This window comes from Anabrus simplex, chromosome X, assembly GCF_040414725.1.
Source record: "Anabrus simplex isolate iqAnaSimp1 chromosome X, ASM4041472v1, whole genome shotgun sequence".
Taxonomy (NCBI): Eukaryota; Metazoa; Arthropoda; class Insecta; order Orthoptera; family Tettigoniidae; genus Anabrus; species Anabrus simplex.
In genome coordinates, this window is record NC_090279.1 from 219,826,327 (window position 1) to 219,849,449 (window position 23,123).

Sequence of the window (23,123 nt, forward strand, 5' to 3'; positions counted from 1 at the left end):
AGTTATAAATGAAATGTTTGACATTATATGAGTTAAAAGTAATAAACTTCATTGTTAGGTTCCGTATTGAGTTGAGACTATGCTTAAAGTAAATACAAAATTTTAATATTCCACCTTCTCAATACTAAAAAATCATGTGATGTTTTTACAAAAACATTACAATGACATTAAAATGGTACTAGTTTCGGTCCACTGTGGACCATCATCAGCCTAGCCAAATTACAACAGTAAAAGACATAGTGATAAAAAATAGTATGGAGAAATGAGAGGATCTAAAAGGATGGGATGGTGGTGGAATGACAGATAAAAGTGAAAAAACCGTATTTGCAAATAATGATAAAAGTAGCAGAAGTGTTCACAATGACAAGTAAAATCTTGTGAAGTCACGTAAAAACCCTTGATGAGATAGTCAGGTTGGCAGTTGCTCCTCTGTTGCACGATTGACATATATAACTACGTATATGCTTCTAGAAAGTTGTAGATGTGAGTTCCACTTTTGCGTAGAGGGAAGAATTGTCCAATGAGACTAGCACCAGATTAAAATTGACAAAGTTGAACCTGTTCTATGGTGGAATTAAAGGCTTTTTGTGTTGAACAGAAGTCTCAGTTCAATAGGGACCCCAATGAACCTGGGGAGAGAAGATAGTATTAACGCGGTAATCGGATAGAGAAGAAGCGAGGCACCGGAAAATATAAACGATGACTCACCTTGCGCTGCGTGGAACAAACTTGCTGGATTGAATGCAACTTACGGAGTGAGCGTAGCGCGGAGTAGATCAGCAGAAAAGGGGTAGGTGAATACGGAGGAGAGGAATGACGTAAGTAGTGGAGGGTGGGAGGGATGGGAAGGTTCAAGGCGCCTTGAACCTTCCCATCCCTCCCTTTATAATCTTCATTATAAATGTAAACTGTAGCTTAGAAGGTCAATATAAAGTTTAAATTTACCGCTATAAAGTTGTACTCGGTTTAACCGAGTAATGACGTCACAGTACTTGCTCCGTCCCCACCACTACTGCACCAGTCTGATATACTGTAGTTTCGGAACGAAGTTTCAGTTTGTGTTTTATGAAAGGGTACTGTGGCCTATTACCTAATAACCAGTATGCCACAAAACAGGCGAAAGTTCCCACCTTCGCAAATCTCTTAAAATTACACGTGCTTTTGCGGCAAGTAAAAAGTGCCGGAAACTTTCACTTCTAGCTCCTTAGCGCACGATCCACAGCGAACAGAAGCCTTAATTACTCCGTGGGTTGTTAAAAAATCCTTTAATTTAACCTGATCGGTACACGAAACACAAATGTCGTTTATACTGAAATCACATCCAGCACACGCCATTTCTACTTTCAAACAACCGCTATTGCCTTCTTTCGCTGAATGTGGTTACCAGTTGGTTACCCTGTGGCTACAATTCATGCGAACCCTATCGGAGAGGAGAATAATAACATTGTTTTCGTCCACGGCCGACTTGATGCGTCGCTCTAGCTAGCTCCTTACCGGCCTTGTCAATCGGGTCCACGCACTGTAATCGGAGTAGTTACACAGCTCGACACGTGGCGCTGGCGGCCTATCTAATTGCGGTAGAAATACATACTACTTTATGGAAAAGATATTGACGTTGATTGCCGATTTTTCATAATTTAGAGTTATGGAGAATGTTACATAGGTTAATACTGTTAAAATGATTAATCTTAAAGATATCTTGTACATACATGCATACATACAGACAGACAGAAATTGCGGAAAAGTAAAAAGTGCATTTCCTTGTTACTGTGGACATGAGCGATACAGAAATACCATTCTTTCAAATACTGAGCAATGTACAGACAAAACTCTTATTTTATATAATATATATATTATATATAGATAGGATAGATTATTAACTCACTATATAGATACATAAACGTTCGTGTGCTGTTGTATCCGAGTTCAGTTCTGCAGAAGTAGAATAGAAATTATTATACTGTATACGGGAGCATTTAAAAACACGTGATTTGGAAACCCTAGAAGGCTTTATTTCTCAAGAGAACACTTGGTGTTTCATAATTCACTCGATCGAGGCTTGTATATGTCCTAACGGAAGAAGACTATCTAATTCAAGAAATCAGAAATACCGTAATATGCTACTACCATCAACGATTGCCCTCCAAAATGCGTTAAGAAAGCGAGAACAAAAACGAATTGCGAGTTTTATGCCACTGACGCCATGACGGATAAGGCGTGGACGCAGTGTAACTACGAGTTGAGACATGTGATGACCCGGTATGCTTGTCATGAAGATTCCATGATCCTTGTGACTCATGTGTGGTGAAAGTTGTCACAGATATCACTTACAGTTTTGTAAAACGAGAACAAAATCACTCTGTAACTATGCTAAACACTGATGCACATTGTGCGCGATACCAATAATAATAATAATAATAATAATAATAATAATAATAATAATAATAATAATAATAATAATAAAGGTGATTGATCCGATGGAAATTAGGTACGCTACCTACTTGTTGCCGCGCTTCTTCACCCACGGGATACAAAAGGAACAGTTCTTAAGTGCCGTGTACAATGTATTCCTTGGGAGTTTGTAACTAATGGATACTGCCTTTGGCAATGGTTTCCTCATGATTATTTCAATAATTTCTTAGGGTGGTTTTGATAAAGAACAATCTCACATCCCGCACAGAATAGCAGATACTCGCGGTCAGAAATCGAACTATTTTATTGGGGCTACTAGTCGGCGTATCAAAAAATTTCCCAAAAGATTTGTAGCTTTCTAGTTGGTCAAGTGATTTTTTTTAAACATACCGTAATTTCGACATGTGTAAGCTATTTTCGTTGTAGAATTTATTTTCCATAATTCAACGATACAGTTTTGATTTCTTTGGCGGTAGGACATTTTAAATATACTGGTTCTTAATGTTTCCTGAATAATAAATTATCATGTTTCGTACCGGTACACTAAATTCCCGTTTGGCGCAATGTATGAAGTACTACGATGAAGAAGAGGAGCTGGCTTTTGAAGGGGAGGAAAGCAGATTAGACGGCCCACCAAAACACTGGTTGGGGCTGCTACACCCCAAGGATCATTTAAGAGAAATAGATCCGTCACTCCTGTGTAATAAAGTTGGCTGAGAAAACAGGTCATGGAAGCTACAGTGGCCACTCTCTCTCTGCCAACATAAGGAAATAAATCCCACGATAGTACCTCGTAGTAAGCACGATGATGATAGTTGTTACTTTGTTAAAATTTTAGTTGTGATAGAGATGATGATTGTATTTCGGTAGGAAAGTTGTATCTAAAGCTTCTCTCGTGTCTTTTACTTGAAAAGTAAATTGCAATTACCGTATTTGTATGTTGGCAATACTGTTATAACGCTAGCTTGTATCGTTGTTTCACCGTTCGCATTTTAATGTAAATTTACATCTATTAAGTGATAAATTCAACATTGATTACTGAAAATGTTAATGCAATTCATATAAAACTCCAAAACGCCCATACTTGCCTAAATCACGATCTAACATAACCTCATTCTTTCATTCGTTCGTTGAACACTTCCCACGACTTTTATGTATGGGAATGGAAAACACGAGAAGGAAAGGATGAAGGTAAAACACAGCATAATGCACACAGTTTATATTTTGAATTTATTTATTCTAAACAGCAGGTAAGAAGCACAATCACACAGACGTTTACTCGCAACAGCTAGGTAGTTCAATGTGAAGTATGTTCATGATCATAATACTATTTCTTCACACTAAGAACGCGCATAATTATAATTTCACACCATACTCTCAAAAAACGGGATCAAAAATCTCGTTCAATGCGAAAGAATCTCAACAAATTTTCGTCTAACAAACACTATTACATACCGTACGACCAAGGTCCCTTCGCGCGCAACGATAACGGTGTTGTGTTTTGAATTTGCTGTACCACGCAACTGAATGTGTAATGCCAACTTCTGCCTTCTAAATTAACCCTCTGAAAGAGAATTTTAGTTTTCATTAGTTGGCAGAGATCGATTGGCCCATCTCAGAACTGCTTCGGACGCTCCCTATGAAGTGTCACCCCCCTGCTACACCCCCATCGAAGTGCAAGAAGCGCGGGTCAGGCAAAGCGGCTTGCGGCAGGTTACGAGTGGATCGATCATCGCCCGGGCCAGCTCCATTAACAAAGTGAGGCCAGGTGAGCTCGCTTCCACACGTGTCTATGAAGCTGAAAGTTAGCGTCCTTCAGATACAAAAATATACGTAACACCACCAAAATTGTGTGGGGGACATATCTATGGTAAAATACTTTTTAGAATTCACTTTATTTCAGGTACTGGTACGATATGAGGTGGCAGAAACCCGATAGCTAAGTGCGATGAGTGTTAAGATATGCTCATTGTCGAGCTATCGTTACATTCACGGTGCTTACATTTTATAAAACGGGGAAGTACTTCTCGAGAAAATGGCGCTTTGCAGTCTGACCTAACAAAAGACATGTGATCTGTTGAGCATCGTCGTACGTAACAGGGTGGGTTTTTTCTCCTATCCGACTTCCCGTGGTCGACCGAGGCGGTATGAGGTCTGTTGTTCATTCTTCCTTTCTCCTGTCCTGTACACCAGCAGCATTCAAACGTTCACTGTATTCTGCTGTTCAACTCACACCCTCGCAGGAAATGGCCCTTCCTGTGTGGGTTTTTAACTGCACACACACTCAGATTCGTTCTGCAGCGACGATGGGATAGCTAAGCGAAGGAAGCAACCGTGGCCTTGACTAGAGTACTGCAGTGGCATTTCCCCGATCTGAAAATGGAAAATCACAGGAAGCCATCTCGGTAGGGTTCGAACCCACCATGTCCCGAATGCAAGCTAACAACTCTCTCGTTCCTGTAATGTCACGTCTGTCTCCCGGTTACATACAATATGAAAGGCCTTAAAACATCAACAGTACAGTACAGTAGAACACACAAGTACACGTCCGATGTTATAATGACTAAGTAGTTCGGAAGATATTGCCACCCCGCAGCTGAAGTTGTTGTGGTGTACTGTTTTATTACAAATAGTCTCTGATTGCTTGAACTCCACTTCAGAGAGAACTGTTTGTCCGCCAGATCGTCTCCGCTTTCTAGAGTTTGTATTACCATCTTTAGTGGACTGCAACATTCATTGTTACGACAACATAACCTCTTATATCCTCCACAGCAAGACACGGCAATGGACGAGATCAAAATTATTCATAACTACATTAATTCAATTTAGAGTAATTGATAGTGTGTCCGCAACAGCCACTGAAGTGCTGCGACTGCTCACTTCTTACATGTGTAGCATTCTTCCTCGCTGCATTGGTCGCATCACTTTAACATGTAATACTCATCTGCCTGGCAGACATTCCGACTCAACGAAGAAATCAACGGACAACTACATCTCTTCCCTAGTACGCCCTAGAACGTATCCAGCCTTTGGGATACGAATGTTATAATGTGTATACAATGTCGGAACTTGGGGGAAGAAATGCAAAGAGAATTCCCCCACCCTCACCGAAAATAAATGGTGACTGTCTTCTGCGTATTTGTTACTGGAAATTGTACTTCATACATCTATGTGGTGCGAGTAATTAACGAAATGGAGTACATAGCAAACAAGTTGTTCCTGCAGATAACCTGTACAAGTCTGCCAAGTATCTTACAGGATAAAAACAGTTAACGACTCTGTGTACGTGAGATACACTTCAGCTGATTTTTGTAACAAACCGGGTTAGTCCGGCTAACGTTTCCGTGGCACGTCACAAGTACCGTACACTACCAGTATTAAAAGATACCGAGGTTCATCTCTCAGTAACTGTTCGCTCTTTTGTGTGTGTACGAATACAGGATACAATGTGTCAAGTCCAGCTCCGTGCTCACCTTCGGTCGAGGTCCCGACTTCGATTCCGTCCGGCTAGGTTATTTTAATTTGCTTTACATTGCACCGACACAGACAGGTCTTACGCCGACGATGACATAGGAAAGGGTTAGGAGTGGGAAGCAAGCGGCCGTGGCTTTAATCAAGGTACAAGGTGCCTGGTGTGAAAATAGTAAACCACGGAAAAACATGTTCAGGGCTGCCGACAGTGGGGTTCGAACCCACTATCTCCCGAATGCACGCGCACTTGCCCGGTAGGTTACTTCACGGACGCGCGCTCACGAAGAACTTACAGACGTTTGCTAACTTTCACCTGTGCTCAAATTTCTCTCCTTGTGCGATATCTGTTCGTTTCAGCGATCCATTTCATAACGTCCCTTTTGCCTCTACAATCGTCTATTCACATAATTCAACTTCAATCAGAGACGTGTCACGTGACTTTTTGGCCTGAAAATTCCCTTATCATTTTGTGTTCGTTTTTCTCATCCCCTCTTGTGTCCGCCGCTTATTATTATTATTATTATTATTATTATTATTATTATTATTATTATTATTATTATTATCATTATTATTAATTCCGGTCGATGCACCGAGCTTGGTGCAGCCCGGGAAATAGTCGTTGCATAGTGAAGCGCCTCCCACACTCTCCCAGACGACGACAAAAGGTCAGGAGTTCACACCCTTTCAGGTCTGCCGTATTGATGGTCAAGAGGAATTGGTCCGTGAGTGCAGTTGACACGTTAATCTCGTCTGGAGTGCGGGGCTCAGTGGCTCAGTCCGGTGCTCAAATACGTCAGCCCCTTGATAAACTGACACGTAAAAGAACTCGTGGGGGACTAAGTTCCGGCACCTCGGCGTCTCCGAAAACCTTTAAAGGAATTAGTGGGACGTAAAGACAATTATTATTATTATTATTATTATTATTATTATTATTATTATTATTATTATTATTATTATTATTCCGAGTCCCTGCCCGAATGGTTAGCGTTGAGGGCTTCTGTTCAGAGGTTGTTGGGTTGGATTCTCGGCCGGGTCGGGGACTGGGGGTTAGTGTTTGTCCCAACTCTCTCCTCTTCATATTGAGACAACACACATTCGTCCATACGGGGTTAGCGTTATCCGACCGTAGAACAGAGCCCCACAAGCTGGTAGAAGATTATTATTGCCGTTGTTGTACAAATAATATTAGTGGAGCTACTCTATAGGCCCGTCTCATTTTGTTGGAGATATGCGGTTCTGAAGTTTTTTCACAATTATCCCGTTTTACACACGGGACAGTCCGCCTGGTGGTCTATTCTATATGCTCTAAGACCGGTTCGAGCCCCGCCCTACCTAAAAATGTTCATTGTCAGATTGTTGGCCAGGTGGCGCCATACAATTTGTAATCTCTAAAAGCCTGGATTCAATCACAAATCTTTTCGCAGTGTTGATATGAGGCTGTGGATGGCAGTTCGTTCGTCTAGGCGTTGAGGAGACCCGACAAGAGTAGGCTATGTCCCGACGTTTGTCTACGTCATCATTAAGATCACTCGCTCGCTCGCGGCACTGAATGCTGTGTTCTCCTGACAAGAGCAGGCGCTCAGAAAGACGAGTTGAAACTCTAGAACGGTGAAGAATTAAGTGACGAAACGCAATTCGCGTCGCTTCATTGATCGCACCAAGACATCCGATTGTTGTCAGCACCAAGCCCTTCGTAGTGCAACTGTGGATACTTTCCCTTTGTCTATTCAATATTTACTCCGAGGAGATCTTCGGCTGATCTACACGAGAACTCCTCCAATGGACTGAGTAAGAACTCCAAGCGAAGCTTCCGAAGTAACTTTATGGTGATAAGCCGCACAGAAAGAGCAGGGACGCTGATGGCTGCAATAGAAGAAATTGAGAGTTTGCATTCAAGCGCAACAAACACAAATACCGAACACTCCCAACAGTGCCGAGCTATTCGCAACATGTATGAACAACACTACATCCGGGCCGGATGACGCATGAGAAGAATGTAACCTTACAGGGGCGTGAGCAGTTAGCGAACTGTCCGCAATGAGGTGCAATAACGTACTTGGTCTTAGTCGGATTTCTTTACATGTTAAGCAGAAATCTCATCAGCGACAATCGGTTCATCCATTTGGGAAGAACAGGCGACTTGTATATGTCCTGAACATGTACTAACTAAACTACTCCTTAGTATCTGAGCTGTGTGTACCATACTGTATAAACTACATTCTAGCACTTCTGTGTGTTCTATTGTCTGGCTATGGTTCGCGACTGCGTTCTTGATGCATATAATGCTTTCACAAATTGTCACCGACAGTCTGTGATCGTGGAGCCTTACGCTAACCGTTCTATTTTTGAAGGTTCTGTTAACATTGAGGTCATATGTCATAGCGAAGTTCCAGGTATTGAAACATCTTGAAGTGTATGTAAGTTCAAATCTCGCTTTCAGTATCCATAGCAGTAAGAATCCAGAGTGTGCCATGGTGGTGACAACAATCGCGCAAGGATCGTCACGGAAAACGTTGATGTCAATCTTGTTAGCAGGTTCATAAATTATGTTTTCAATCATTTATATTTACATACTTTCGCCATAGTTATTATCATAAGAGTACATTTTCACTGAAAGGTTCCACTTTCGAGCCAACTCTCGATTTCTAATTACGCGAGTAAATCAGTATTCTTTATGTCCTTAACCTGTTTTCCCAGTACTTGCGACATCACATAAGAAAAGCGATCTAGGAGATAATTGCACGTTTGCCGACCTTGTGTTGTGATAGATTGGGCCTCAGTATACTTTACATCATGCATACAGGAAGGGAGACGCATGATTAGCACATCCGTAAAGCTACTGGTGCAGGGACCACCAGAGTAGCTGACAGGACTGTCATGCTACAACGCATGGGACTACATTACTGCAGCCACCACTGACAAGGCGCGTAACATAGCATATACACTAAAGACTTTTGACTTCAGGTTCATTTCGACAGATCACTTCCTATTTATCTCTGTTCCAATGTTCATGGGAGAAATGTACATGTTATTGCTCCAGTGGCAGTAGTACCCGTCACATCGTTCCCCAGATTCTAAGGCACGCCTCTTCCTTGCTGCCTGGGGCGACATTCTACAGAGCTACTTTTACATCACTACCACTGATATTTACCTTATCGGAACAAGTATACGCCATGAGATATTTTCGTGCAAAACATACCATACAGCACCACCTCGTGGACAACTTCTAGTTAGGATCGTCGTTGACCTGTAATAGCAAGTTTTATTAAATCTACTTTCTCCCGATGCTGTAACAGACGTAAACTGAAGCCGTCATAGGACATTACAGTGACGTGAGAAAGCTGCTGTCAAACGCGGAGACTTCGGACGCTTTTCCCTTTGCGATGTTTCGTTTAATCAGATTGCTGTAACGTGTTGAACTCTCAGAAGGTAAAAAGAGTCGCGTTTTCGTTTATCAATATAATATTGTCATCAAAATATACATTGTTACTTACCTTTGGCACAAAACGAGTGTTGTCCCTCATTTGAATGTTACCTGGCTTCACCATGTTGAGAACCGCCGACATTCTTGTGTAGACTTTGGAAATCTCTTAACCTTACGGAGTTCCGGTCATAAGGAATTCATGGGATGTATCTACTCTCTTGTACAGTCTCCTCCTCTAAAATGTCTTCATCCTTTTAATACAGTTGCCTGAAAATGCTTTCCCTCATTTCATAATCGTACACCAATATGATGACGTGAGGCTGTTTAGTGCCCGCCCGTCACACCATGCCATCAGAATGTTGGTGATGGCGTACAATTTCTAATCACTAGATTGCGTAGAGAAAGCCTGAATTTAATTCCAAACCTCTCCGCTGTCGGTGGAGACGTTAATGGAGAGGAGTAGGCTAGGTGCCGGCACAGAGTTTCCTACTACTTGACGTTGACAAACATTTATTTTCCCCAGTAATGTTTAATCAGTGTGACTCTCCTCTAAGCCGCATATGATGTTAAAGTGTACATGGCTAGATGCTCCACTGAGGGGCAAATGACGCTATTAACTTAAATTAACTTTAATTATTTTACTTTTAATATATTCATTTTGAAAATTACATAATGTTAATTGGAAGCGGTATTGAGACGATTTCATTACAATATGAATGGTTACATACATTTCGTGTTATAGTGTCTCAAGACATGGCCCAACTCTGGTGGGTCTTATTCTTATTTTGGGCACTTTTGGCTTATAGGTCCTTCTTTCGACTACATTTGTACTGGCCATTGGTTCAACCATTACCTCTTTTCTCTGTTAAGAGACAAACTCAAATGAAAATGAAATGAAACTAATGCTTGAAAAACCAGGGCTGTCAAATTATGTACAAGATGTAGTGAAATATTGGAAGGAGGAAATTTTGATGCGAGTATTTTTGAAGAGGAAAATAGCATTTGCTTGGAGTATGAACCCTTAACATCGGTTCATGTGGAGAGAAGTTTCTCGATGTCTGAAAAGCGACCTGGAGATGACTTGTGATGTACTGCAAAGCAAAGTGAGCTGAGATTTCATCCAAATGTGATTCCAGTTATACTAATTTCAATTGAGGGTTCGCTGAATTCATTCTAAATCCTGCAACAACTTGTTTTAACAAACACGGAATCTACTTTTGCACTGTACGTTGCATTTTACACATCATATTAATTATAACGAAAATTGTGAATGAACTTTTACGTTTTTTCAATATTTTTAGATCGTACCTGCTGTTCTGCACCAGGTGGTCGATGATTCGCGCGAGCTGCTTCTCGAAGAGCGCCAGCCGGATCCACAGGTACCGTGGAGGACTGGCAGCGCCGCCCGACGAATTCTTCTTCTGCAGCGGCGGCTTGTTGGTGCTCTCGCTGCTGGACGACGAGCGCCTGCAAGCATGACACATTCTCCAACGGGAAAAGTAAAACGAAATACAGAGGCAGCCCGAATAGCAAAGATCACACACGGTGGACGAGGGCATATTATTATTAACATTATTCAATTACGAGACTTGTTGGAGTCCGTGCATTCCGAAAATCTTTGTTTAAACACAGTGGCGGCTCGTGGATATCAGCAGTGGGGGGCGCACCGTAGTTTCATAATTCCACAAATATCTCAAGTTCTTCAAAACATGTTATCAAGATACACAATTCGAACACTATACGGTGCAATGCATACGCAATTGTTTTTATTATTATTATTATTATTATTATTATTATTATTATTATTATTATTATTTTGCTAGGGGCTTTACGTCGCACCGACACAGATAGGTCTTATGGCGACGATGGGATAGGAAAGGCCTAGGAGTTGGAAGGAAGCGGCCGTGGCCTTAAATTATTATTATTATTATTATTATTATTATTATTATTATTATTATTATTATTATTATTATTATTATTATTATATGCCTTTACTGGCAGGACCTAATGTTTACAGTGCACTATGTCTTCTGGTATGGGCTAGAGCAATTTTGTTACTTTCATTGATCTGTCTCTGTCTTATCCTTGGCTTTGACAATATGAAAGTGACTGAGGTATGAGCGATGCTAGTAATTCCATTCCTTCTGCAGCCAGTCCCTGCTATGAATGGTGTGAAAATGTTGCTCATAGGGTCGGTTGGTGCGTGCATTTCAGTGGGCTTCGCAGACTGATATGTAACAGCAACTTCTGGCTCAGTGAGGAAAGCAACGGGAAACTACCTCACTCCTCATTTCCCTAGTATGCCTCTTCAGTGATGCCTAGGCCATCTATGACAGCTGATGGCAGAGCTGTTGAGGATCCAACCAGCCTTAGGGCTGAAGACTGAACATACATAATAATAATAATAATAATAATAATAATAATAATAATAATAATAATAATAATAATAATATTTGCCTGTTCTTGTCCACCATCGAGTTATGTTTACGAATAGTTTCATTGTAGTGATCACTTACACAAGACACGACATTGACTTCACCAAGCATTTCAAAGTCCATGGTACTATTGATATCACCCCTGTGGTGATCCATTTATCTCCTTTCCTAGAACGGCAGAATAGCGGGCAAGGAAAGCAGTAAAAGGTTTCTGAGATATCACTTCCACATATCCGCGAGTTCTTGTTATATACGTCAGGAGAATTAATTTGTCTTTGGAAAGCCCTATTTTCATTTTTCTTTGTCTCCGGTTTTTTCAACAAGAAGTCTGGTGTCGGCCTAAAACACTCCTTCAGTTCGACTTTCTTCTCGGTAGAAAGAGAAGAAAACGTTAGTTCTTTAATATGTTCGACGGTAATCATACTGTACGAAGTGCATACATAACACTACGCCTACATATAAATCACAACCTTTCTCCTAATTTCACCTTGTCACAGTCACATCACGGTCATTCACCAACACAAAGTTAAACATCGCGCTCTCCAGTGAGTATGGCCAACATGAGTCAAGTGCGAGGAGCCAGTAGTTACAGTCGTTACTCGTTTCGTTAGTTAATAATCCTAAAAATTACAAGACTATTTTAAATGTATACCGGCACATTTAACTCAGGTAAGTGCCTCAGTAAAATAGTTCCTAGTTTTAGGAGAGAAATGGCATAAACTGACCCCTGTTAAATAGAAATCAGATCACCAATGTTTCGGGTAGGTTGGCTGCAACGATGGGCCGCGGCAGAAACGCGCCGGAATCTCCGTAGAACAGCATATCTCTACTGCGCCTCTGATTGGCTCCCTCAAGGCCAGTCAAGCGAGACTCGGGAGTATTTGGTCCGCTGTGAGAGAGCGCCCTCCTGCGTGGGGACCAGCAGCACATCGGGCCGCTGTACAGTACCACTCGCGCCCTTGATAATAATCTTATAGTAAAATATTTCCCTTGTTAACATTTAAGATTAAAATTCCCGAATTTAATGGAACCCCGTGGGGGGCGCGCGCCTTAGCGCCTCCCAAACGAGCCGCCACTGTTTAAACACAAACTGAAGAGTCCCTCAAGGCTCTCTTCTAGGAGCACTTCAAGATAGTTCACGTGTGAGTAACACAACTGATACAAACATGTATCGTGCCATTAAATTAAACTATACGGGTAACATGGTTCAAATGTGAATGTTGAACACTCCAGTATTGTACCTTTAAAGGTCGTAAGAACCACTTTATTATAACAGAGAAGTAAACAGACCGAGAAGGAGGTGCAGATTGGAAAAAATAGAGTTAGAAATAGCTGTAGAAGTAACGAGAAATTGAAGGAACTTACTACGAAATTCATTCTAGCAAAGAACTCAGCTAAGGACAACATCATAGCAAGAATAATTGGCAGCCATACAAATTTTAGTGAAAAATGCAAGGGTATGTATAGGTACTCTAAGGCAGAAACAGGTTCCAAGAAGGACATTCCAGGAATAATTAATGAACAGGGGGAGTGTGTATGTGAGGATCTTCAAAAGGCAGAAGTATTCAGTCAGCAGTATGTAATGATTGTTGGTTACAAGGATGACGTCGAGATAGAGGAGGAGACTAAGGCCAAAGAAGTAATAAAATTTACATATGATAACAATGACATTTACAATGAGATACAAAAGTTGAAAACTAGAAAAGCGGCTGGAATTGATCAGATTTCTGGAGATATACTAAAGACAATGGGTTGGGATATAGTACCATATCTGAAGTACTTATTTGATTATTGTTTGGTCGAAGGAGCTATACCAGATGAATGGAGAGTTGCTATAGTAGCCCCGGTGTATAAAGGAAAGGGTGATAGACATAAAGCTGAAAATTACAGGCCAGTCAGTTTGACATGCATTGGATGTAAGCTTTGGGAAGGCATTCTTTCTGATTATATTAGACATGTTTGTGAAATTAATAACTGGTTCGATAGGAGGCAGTTCGGTTTTAGGAAAGGTTATTCCACTGAAGCTCAACTTGTAGGATTCCAGCAAGATATAGCAGATATCTTGGTTCTGGAGGTCAAATGAACTGTATCGCGATTGACATGTCTAAAGCATTTGACAGGGTGGATGATGGGAGACTACTGGCAAAAATGAATGCAATTGAACTTGAACTTGACAAAAAAAGTGACTGAATGAGTGGCTATATTTCTACAAAATAGATCTCAGAGAATTAGAGTAGGCAAAGCTTTATCTGACCCTGTAATAATTAAGAGGGGAATTCCTCAAGGCAGTATTATCGGACCTTTATGTTTTCTTATATATATAAATGATATGAGTAAAGGAGTGGAATCAGAGGTAAGGCTTTTTGCGGATGATGTTATTCTCTATAGAGTGATAAATAAGTTACAAGATTGTGAGCGGCTGCAGGGTGACCTCGAAAATATTGTGAGATGGACAGCAGGCAATGGTATGATGATAAACGGGGTTAAAAGTCAGGTTGTGAGTTTCACAAATAGGAAAATTCGTTAATATCAGGAAAGATCTTCATTGGGGTAATCATAGAAATGGGATTATAAATAAAGGGTACAGATCTCTGCACATGGTTATGAGAGTATTTAGGGGTTGTAGTAAGGATGTAAAGGAGAGGGCATATAAGTCTCTGGTAAGACCCCAACTAGAGTATGGTTCCAGTGTATGGGACCCTCACCAGGATTACCTGATTCAAGAACTGGAAAAAAATCGTAAGAAAAGCAGCTCGATTTGTTCTGGGTGATATCTTTTTTTTTTGCTAGTTGCTTTACGTCGCACAGACACAGACAGGTCTTATGGCGACGATGAGACAGAAAAGACCTAGGAATAGGAAGGAAACGGCCGTGGCCTTAATTAAGGTGCATCCACAGCATTTGCCTGATGTGAAAATGGGAACCACGGAAGACCATTTTCAGGGCTGCCGACAGTGGGGTTCGAACCCACTATCTCCCGGATGCGAGCTCACAGCTGCGCGCTCCTAACCGCACGGTCAACTCGCCCGGTGTGGGTGATCTCTGACAAAAGAGTAGCGTTACAAAAATGTTGCAGAGTTTGGGCTGGGAAGACTTGGGAGAAAGGAGACGAGCTGCTCGACTAAGTGGTATGTTCCGAGCTGTCAGTGTAGAGATGGCGTGGGAGGACATCAGTAGACGAATAAGTTAGAGTGGTGTCTTTAAAAATAGGAAAACTCACAATATGAAGATAAAGTTGGAATTCAAGAGGACAAATTGAGGCAAATATTCGTTTATAGGAAGGGGAGTTAGGGATTGGAATAACTTACCATGGGCGATGTTCAATAAATTTCCAGTTTCTTTGCAATCATTTAAGAAAAGGCTAGGAAAACAACAGATAGAGAATCTGCCACCTGGGCGACTGCCCTAAATGCAGATCAAGATTGATTGATTGATTGATTGATTGATTGATTGATTGATTGATTGATTGATTGATTGATTGATTGATTGATTGATTGATTGATTGATGTGGCACCTCACCTAGCGGAAATGCCTACCTGTTGGGGTCGGTGTTCTCGATGTCCTGGACCATGCGCGAGATGACGGCCGCGGGCTCGAAGCTCTTGCCCACTTTGTGCAGAAGGGCCGTTGTTGAGCTCGTCTTGAAGAGGCCGAGAGCGCGCCTGCGCAGTCCCTGGGACAGACAGGCCTCCACCGCAGCTGAAACATACCGCCAACAACCTTTAATTCACAGTGCAACTACTTCACGAGAAAATGGATTTCTTCATTCTCCAGTCGTGACGTACGTAATGTGCCCTTTAAGACACCACGAGAACTCTTAATAACAAGATAGGCAACAGGTAAGGGCTGCTTGGTGATTCATTCGAAGGAAGCACATTTAATTTTCTGGATAAATAGTTACCGAATTTTGGAAATTATCATCACACCCCTGAACTTGCAGTCATGCTATCTCTAAGATCAGTTGTTATCCCACCAGATGGTATGTTAACGGTATCCGAGCGAGCAGTGAAAACGCTCGGGCACAACACGCAGCGACCACTCACTGGTCACACAGACAAAAACCGAGCTTTCTTTTTATTTATATTTTTTCTTGAGGATGGTTCATGGTGTGGGTTACTGTAGTCACGTCGTAGTCCGTGAACCATGCGCAACGGCTGAGTGGCCTAGTAAGTGGTCCTGAGAGTCGGGATATATGGAAAGGGAGTGAGCATCTCGGCCCTCCTTGTGCTCAGGCGGCTAGGACTATACAATGCACCAGTGGTCCCTAACCCGTTAGAGGAGAGATCCTCACTTGGACTATGTGCGAGTAGGGTAGCATCCTGCTTCATGAATTTACCAAGCTCAGAACACTTTAAGCAAGCCTCGGACCTATGGGAGTAATGCAGTCCCACTCCCATTTGACAGGCGAGGGACTCCTTGGAAACAACTTGGCGAACGAACTGGAATTCGATGGGGAGCTATCAATATTAATGGGGCTTATGGAAGAAAGAAGGTAGAACTGGCTGAGTCAGCAAAGAGGATACATCTGGATATGCTGGGAGCAAATGCTGTTCGGGTAAGGGAAGATAACGAGGGAGAGATTATAAAGTGTACTTGACGGGTGTTAGAAAGGGAAGGGCAGAGTCTGGGGTAGGGCTCTTTATCAGGGATACCATTGCACGCAACATAGTTTCTGTTAGGCACGTAAATGAGCGAATGATGTGGGTAGATTTGTCAGTTGGAGGAATTAGGACTAGAATTGTGTCCGTGTATTCACCATGTGAGGGTGCAGATCAGGATGAAGTTGACAAGTTTTATGAAGCATTGAGTGACATCGTGGTCAGGGTCAACAGCAAGGATAGAATAGTGCTAATGGGCGATTTCAATGCGAGAGTTGGGAATAGAACTGAAGGATACGAAAGGGTGATTGGTAAATGTGGGGAAGATATGGAAGCTAATGGGAATGGGAAGCGTTTGCTGGACTTCTGTGCTAGTATGGGTTTAGCTGTTACGAATACATTCTTCAAGCATAAGGCTATTCACCGCTACACATGGGAGGCTAGGGGTTCCAGATCCATAATAGACTATATCTTAACCGACTTCGAATTCAGGATGTCTGTTAGGAATGTACGAGTTTTCCGGGGATTTATCGATAAAACAGACCACTATCTGTGAACTAAGTATCTCTAGCCCTAGGATAGAGAAAGTGAAATCTGTCTGCAAACGAATAAGGGTAGAAAATATCCAGGACGAGGAAATTAGACAGAAGTACATGGATATGATTAGTGAGAAGGTTCGAACAGTAGACAGTAAGCAGGTTCAGGATATAGAAAGTGAATGGGTGGCATACAGGGATGCTGTAGTAGAAACAGCCAGGGAATGCCTTGGAACAACTGTGTGTAAAGATGGGAAAAGGCGAACATCTTGGTGGAATGATGAAGTGAGAGCAGGTTGTAAACGTAAAAAGAAGGCTTATCGGAAATGGCTCCAAACAAGGGCCGAGGCAGACAGGGATTTGTACGTAGATGAAAGAAACAGAGCGAAACAAATAGTTGTTGAATCCAAAAAGAAGTCATGGGAAGATTTTGGTAATAACCTGGAAAGGCTAGGTCAAGCAGCAGGGAAACCTTTCTGGACAGTAATAAAGAATCTTAGGAAGGGAGGGAAAAAGGAAATGAACAGTGTTTTGAGTAATTCAGGTGAACTCATAACAGATCCCAGGGAATCACTGGAGAGGTGGAGGGAATATTTTGAACATCATCTCAATGTAAAAGGAAATCTTCCTGGTGATGTCGGGAACAGCCAAGCTCATGGGGAGGAGGAAAATGATGTTGGTGAAATTACACTTGAGGAAGTGGAAAGGATGGTAAATAAACTCCATTGTCATAAGGCAGCAGGAATAGATGAAATTAGACCTGAAATGGTGAAGTATAGTGGGAAGGCAGGGATGAAATGGCTTCATAGAGTAGTAAAATTAGCGTGGAGTGTTGGTAAGGTACCTTGATGATGATGCTTGGTGTTTAAAGGGGACTAACATCTAGATCATCGGTCCCTAACGGTACGACATGAGACGAAATGTAATGAAAAGTTAATTAAAAGTCCAAAATGCCTCCACTCATCAGAATTCAAAACGTGAGGACGAAGAATGAATGGATGGAAATTAATTGAAAACAATCAGTGGATCCGACCCGCAGTTCCTCACATTCCCAGAAACTGACGTAAAACAAGAGCAAGGGACTGCTTCTGTAGCATAATACTGAATGGATGATGCTTGTAGTCCAAGTCAGCGGCCCCTCATTTATTTATTTATTTATTTATTTATTTATTTATTTATTTATTTATAATGGTACTTATCGCTAGGAAAGTAGAACCATGGTATTTGTCATGCTGCGCTACTGATCAAAAGTAGCGTAGACTCGCGGTATTCCACACATTATGGTACTACTCACAGGTAATGACATTCGCACATGTAACACAGACCTATGGTGTTTCGCACATTGCGGCGCCATTTACAAGCAACGCAAACCTATGGTGTTCATCACAAAAGTGTACTAACCACAGGGACTCGTACTATCCCGTGGTGTTCCTCATATAGTGGTACTAATCACAGGTACTATAAAAGCCGACAGCGCGCTCTGTTGCTACCAATCACAAACCTATTTTGTACCTAACATAGTGGTACTACGCGCAAGAAAAAGCGACCCATGGTGTTCCCCGCGTGATGGTACTACTTACAAGTACTCTCGTGGTTCTAATTCGATCACCCCCTTGGTCGCCCCTTTTAGTCGCCTCTTACGACAGGCAGGGGATACCGTGGGCATATTCTTCGTCTGCGTCGCCAAGCCACAAGGGGCGGAAGATATCTTCAGATTGGACAAAAGCAGTAATTGCACCTATCTATAAGCAAGGGAACAGGAAGGATTGCAACAACTATCTAGGTATCTCATTGATGAGTATAACAGGCAAAGTATTCACTGGCATCTTGGAAGGGAGGGTGCGATCATTCGTTGAGAGGAAGTTGGATGAAAACCAGTGTGGTTTCAGACCACAGAGAGGCTGTCAGGATCAGATTTTCAGTATGCGCCAGGTAACTGGAAAATGCTACGAGAGGATCTAGAGAAAGCATATGACAGGGTACCGAGGGAAAAAATGTTCGCCATACTGGGGAACTATGGCATTAAAGGTAGATGATTAAAATCAATGAAAGGCGTTTATGTTGACAATTGGACTTCAGTGAGAATTGATGGTGGAATGATTTTTTGGTTCAGGGTTCTTACAGGAGTTAGACAAGGCTGTAATCTTTCACCTCTGTTGTTCGTAGTTTACATGGATCATCTGCTGAAAGGTATAAAATGGCAGGGAGGGATTCAGTGAGGTGGAAATGTAGCAAGCAGTTTGGCCTGCGCTGACGACTTGGTCTTAATGACAGATTGTGCCGAAAGCCTGCAGTCTAACATCTTAGAACTTGAAAATAGGTGTAATGAGTATGGTATGGAAATTAGCCTCTCGAAGACTAAATTGATGTTAGTAGGTAAGAAATTCACCAGAATTGAATGTCAGATTGGTGATACAAAGCTAGAACAGGTCGATAAATTCAAGTATTTAGGTTGTGTGTTCTCCCAGGATGGTAATATAGTAAGTGAGATTGAATCAAGGTGTAGTAAAGCTAATGCAGTGAGCTCGCAGTTGCGATCAGCAGTATTCTGTAAGAAGGAAGTCAGCTCCCAGACGAAACTGTCTTTACATCGGTCTGTTTTCAGACAAACTTTGCTTTACGGGAGCGAAATCTGGGTGGACTCAGACATGAAAGTAGCGAGAATGATGGCTGGTACAACCGGTGGGAACAATGGCAGGAGGGTACTCGGAATGAGAAGATAAATGCTAAGTTAGGAATGAACTCGATGGATGAAGCTGTACGCATAAACCGGCTTCAGTGGTGGGGTCATGTGAGGCGAATGGAGGAGGATAGATTACCTAGGAGAATAATGGACTCTGTTATGGGGGTAAGAGAAGTAGAGGGAGACCAAGACGACGATGGTTAGACTCTGTTTCTAACGATTTAAAATTAAGAGGTATAGAACTAAACGAGGCCAGAGAACGACTTACAAACAGAGGACTGTGGCGACGTTTAATACATTCACAGAGGCTTGCAGACTGAACATTGAAGGCATAACAGTCTATAATGATAATGTATGTATGTATGTACAGTATGTATGTATGTATGTACAGTATGTATGTATGTATGTATGTATGTACTGTATGTATGTATGTATGTATGTACTGTATGTATGTATGTATGTATGTACAGTATGTATGTATGTATGTATGTATGTATGTACAGTATGTATGTATGTATGTATGTATGTATATTTTGGTTGAGGGCAAGTAAATCTGTTTCCGAGAAATACCCGATGAGTCGGGAAGAGCTCTGTTTTACTTGTCTAGCGGCGGAGAAATCGATCTGGTAGAAGCGGTATTTTCTCTTCCATTAGAAAACAAAACCCCCTCTTCGCTTATTGTAACATAATTTTTGATGTCGCAGTGTCTTTGAGGGTGGGGGAGGTGGACGGGGTAAGCTCCCTTCTTAACACACCACCCCTTTCAGGGGTCTAATTTTGAGTTTCGTTAGCGAGAAAATCACTTAAAGGTCGAAATATTTTTTATTAATCGTGGCTGGCTCGGCCTCTAGCTTGCCCTTAACTGTGAGCTGCGGTTTGTTACACCCCAGCGAAAAGTGGTCTTAATGAGGAAACTGGAAGTAGTTGACGTTTATTTTTAATTGCTCATAAATAAAAGTAAAAAACACAAGAATAATTACTGAAGTATAAACATAATTTGAAATTGGAGAAATGTCGCCAATGTCTCTGTCTCTTCATGAATGTGGCATATTTCAAATAATTTAGGAAACATTCACTGCTATTGTATTTATATCACCGACTAATTAATATAAATTCGCTATTACAGTGGGAGACAACTTTAGAGGGCATAATTAGCGTAAAATGTCAGCGAACATGTACAGAGATGCGTGTTTTATACATCCTACCTATCAGAGATACCTTGTTGCATTTGAATGTCACGATCCCTTCGAAAACTAGGTGTAACCTGGTGCATCGCCACTATAACAGGGTAGATAATATCATTTACCGAGTCCCCGAACTCACGATCATTCAAAGTTGTTTTTGAGAACATCATTATTAAAATGCAAAGAAACAATGAACGGTTAGGAAAACATTTGTAAACGAAAATACGATGGTGACCCAACATACAAAAATACATCAAACTACTCAGGTATAAATACTGTAGGTTACATTTCTGGTGAGCTTGTTGCTGACAAGCTGCGGTATTTTTCATGCACTGTTGCGATCGCCCGTTACCCGTCGGTGGCTTGTGGCCAGTTACGTGCATACCAGGTGGGGAAGTGATGCATTCAACTGTACGAGAATATTCAGATGAATATTTAAGCAAATGACGCAGCCTGCGAGCCTAAACAGTTCTGAGCTCCGAGGAATGAAGGTGTCAGCACAAGAAAGGGAGGGAAATGCCGGTGGGAATAATGACACGGGAAAGAAGTCGACTGGGTCCTGTGAGGACAACTATTCGCAGACCATGGTTTGACTCAGAGCTAGAGGATCCGGCAAGCAGATAACCAGATATACAAAGAATCAGCTTCTCACAACAAACTGACACCTTTGAAATGTGGTGGTGGGGCGATTGAAGAACGAACGTGTCAATTTTAATTGAACATAATATTTTTGTCAGGCTCTCGATGATCGCAAGGCGATATGCAAAAAACGATAGTCCAAGAAAAAGTTAGGGAACCCTGTTCAAATCTCACTCAGACTAGCAGAAGATTCGCTGCAATGGAAGACCATCGTTCATGGAGTTTGAAGAAAAATGTACGAATTTGTTTTCCGTAGGGGCATTGGGATAAGGCGAACCTTTTCTTGAGACCAAGTTCCCATTCTGCACTAGGGAGCGTACTGTACACTAACAAGCCACGAGACAAACCTCAGTGAAAGTATGGACGTTTCCTTAGCCACGTAAAGGATCAGTCAGTTTCCAAGCTTAATGAGGAAATAAACTCTCTCTCAGTTAATTTAATGTTTCTGCCGTTATTTTGATATACTCATTACCATGAGCGTATTTGTGTGGTGCAAATAATGAAGCTATTTGCTATTACTTGTCTGAGAAACCACGCTGTGACGAGCTAGTCAACGAAGCTAAGACTGCAAACCGTACCAAAGTCGTGACAAAAATCGTTTTCAATTTTAACTGAACTGGCCGTTATAAAGGAGGTAATGTTGCTTTCTTTTTCGGAGGAGTTCTTGCAGATTTTTCTTGTGTCTTATACATCCTAATTGAACGAAATAAGGCCGTACTCGTATTAAAATGCATTATTCGAAGAAGCCACAGTTGGTATTGCCCAAACAGATTTACAATCCGTCAGAATAAGAAGATGTGCTTTAATTATGCAACACTAGTGGCAATACGTAAAAGAAAGAAACATGACGGCATATTGCGAACATAGTGGAGAAAGAGTAAGGTTGTGATCGCCCTCATGTTCCTACTGCCATCCTCTGATAAGCTCACTCTCCAGTTTCTTCCTGTCGGTCTTTTTACACTCAGCACGTGTTCTGAGCCTGCCTTGTGCCTGTTCGACTCTTCTGACAACATTAGCAGGACACTTGTACGTGGGTGGAGCCACGCCCATACGTCAAGCAGTAATATACGGAATGTAATTACAGCGAGATGAAACGATCATTAATCAAAGCATCACAATTTATACCAATAAAACTGTCAGCTCTCGCTATCGACAAAGCTAACGTCGCAGGGCAACCCCAAAACATAGTCGCCTTCCGCATGCAGCGTAACAAACAATGATTTGAAGATAATAAAGCGTAATGCGAAAAAAATCATTCTTGCATACAGTAGAGAGTTGTCTTGAACGATGAGGAAAAATAATGTTTGTCGGTTTTCGTAAAAAGCAGTCTTCTTCGATTGCAACCTTGACTGCTACAACCCTCAGTTCGATTTTGAATTCTCGTAGAACTTCTCTGAAGATCTCGACAACATTGCTCTTTTGTTTCCATCTGTCTCATGCCTACTCACTCGGTTTGTGTTTCGTGTGCTACTTCGTATCAGTTTAGTTGTGAGACAAATATAATAAGTGTGTTTTCACTGTGTTCGCAAGAACAAACAACGAGATCTTGACATAACACACAAACAATACGGGGTAAACAAGGTGAATTGCAGGCTTCAGGGATAACGAGATTAAGAATGAAGAAAACATGACGAGTAAAGAGGTAACTGCCAGTGTGAAAGAAACAGATAATCACAACCAAAAGAATCATTACTCGAATTTTGCGAAATAAAAGAAAGACTTACAAATAGAGAAATGGGAG

At 41.6% G+C, this 23,123-nt stretch overlaps 1 protein-coding gene across 1 annotated transcript in view; it reads right to left on the bottom strand.

Moving 5' to 3' along the window:
- The window catches only part of LOC136886441 (small G protein signaling modulator 2), a 202,004-nt gene that overhangs the window by 107,728 nt on the left and 71,153 nt on the right, over nt 1-23,123 (bottom strand). The window contains exons 5-6 of the mRNA XM_067159218.2: nt 15,279-15,441; nt 10,616-10,774 (exon numbers count right to left, since the gene is read on the bottom strand). Coding sequence (XP_067015319.2) covers nt 10,616-10,774; nt 15,279-15,441 — 322 coding nt within the window. The remainder of the gene's footprint in view (nt 1-10,615; nt 10,775-15,278; nt 15,442-23,123) is intronic.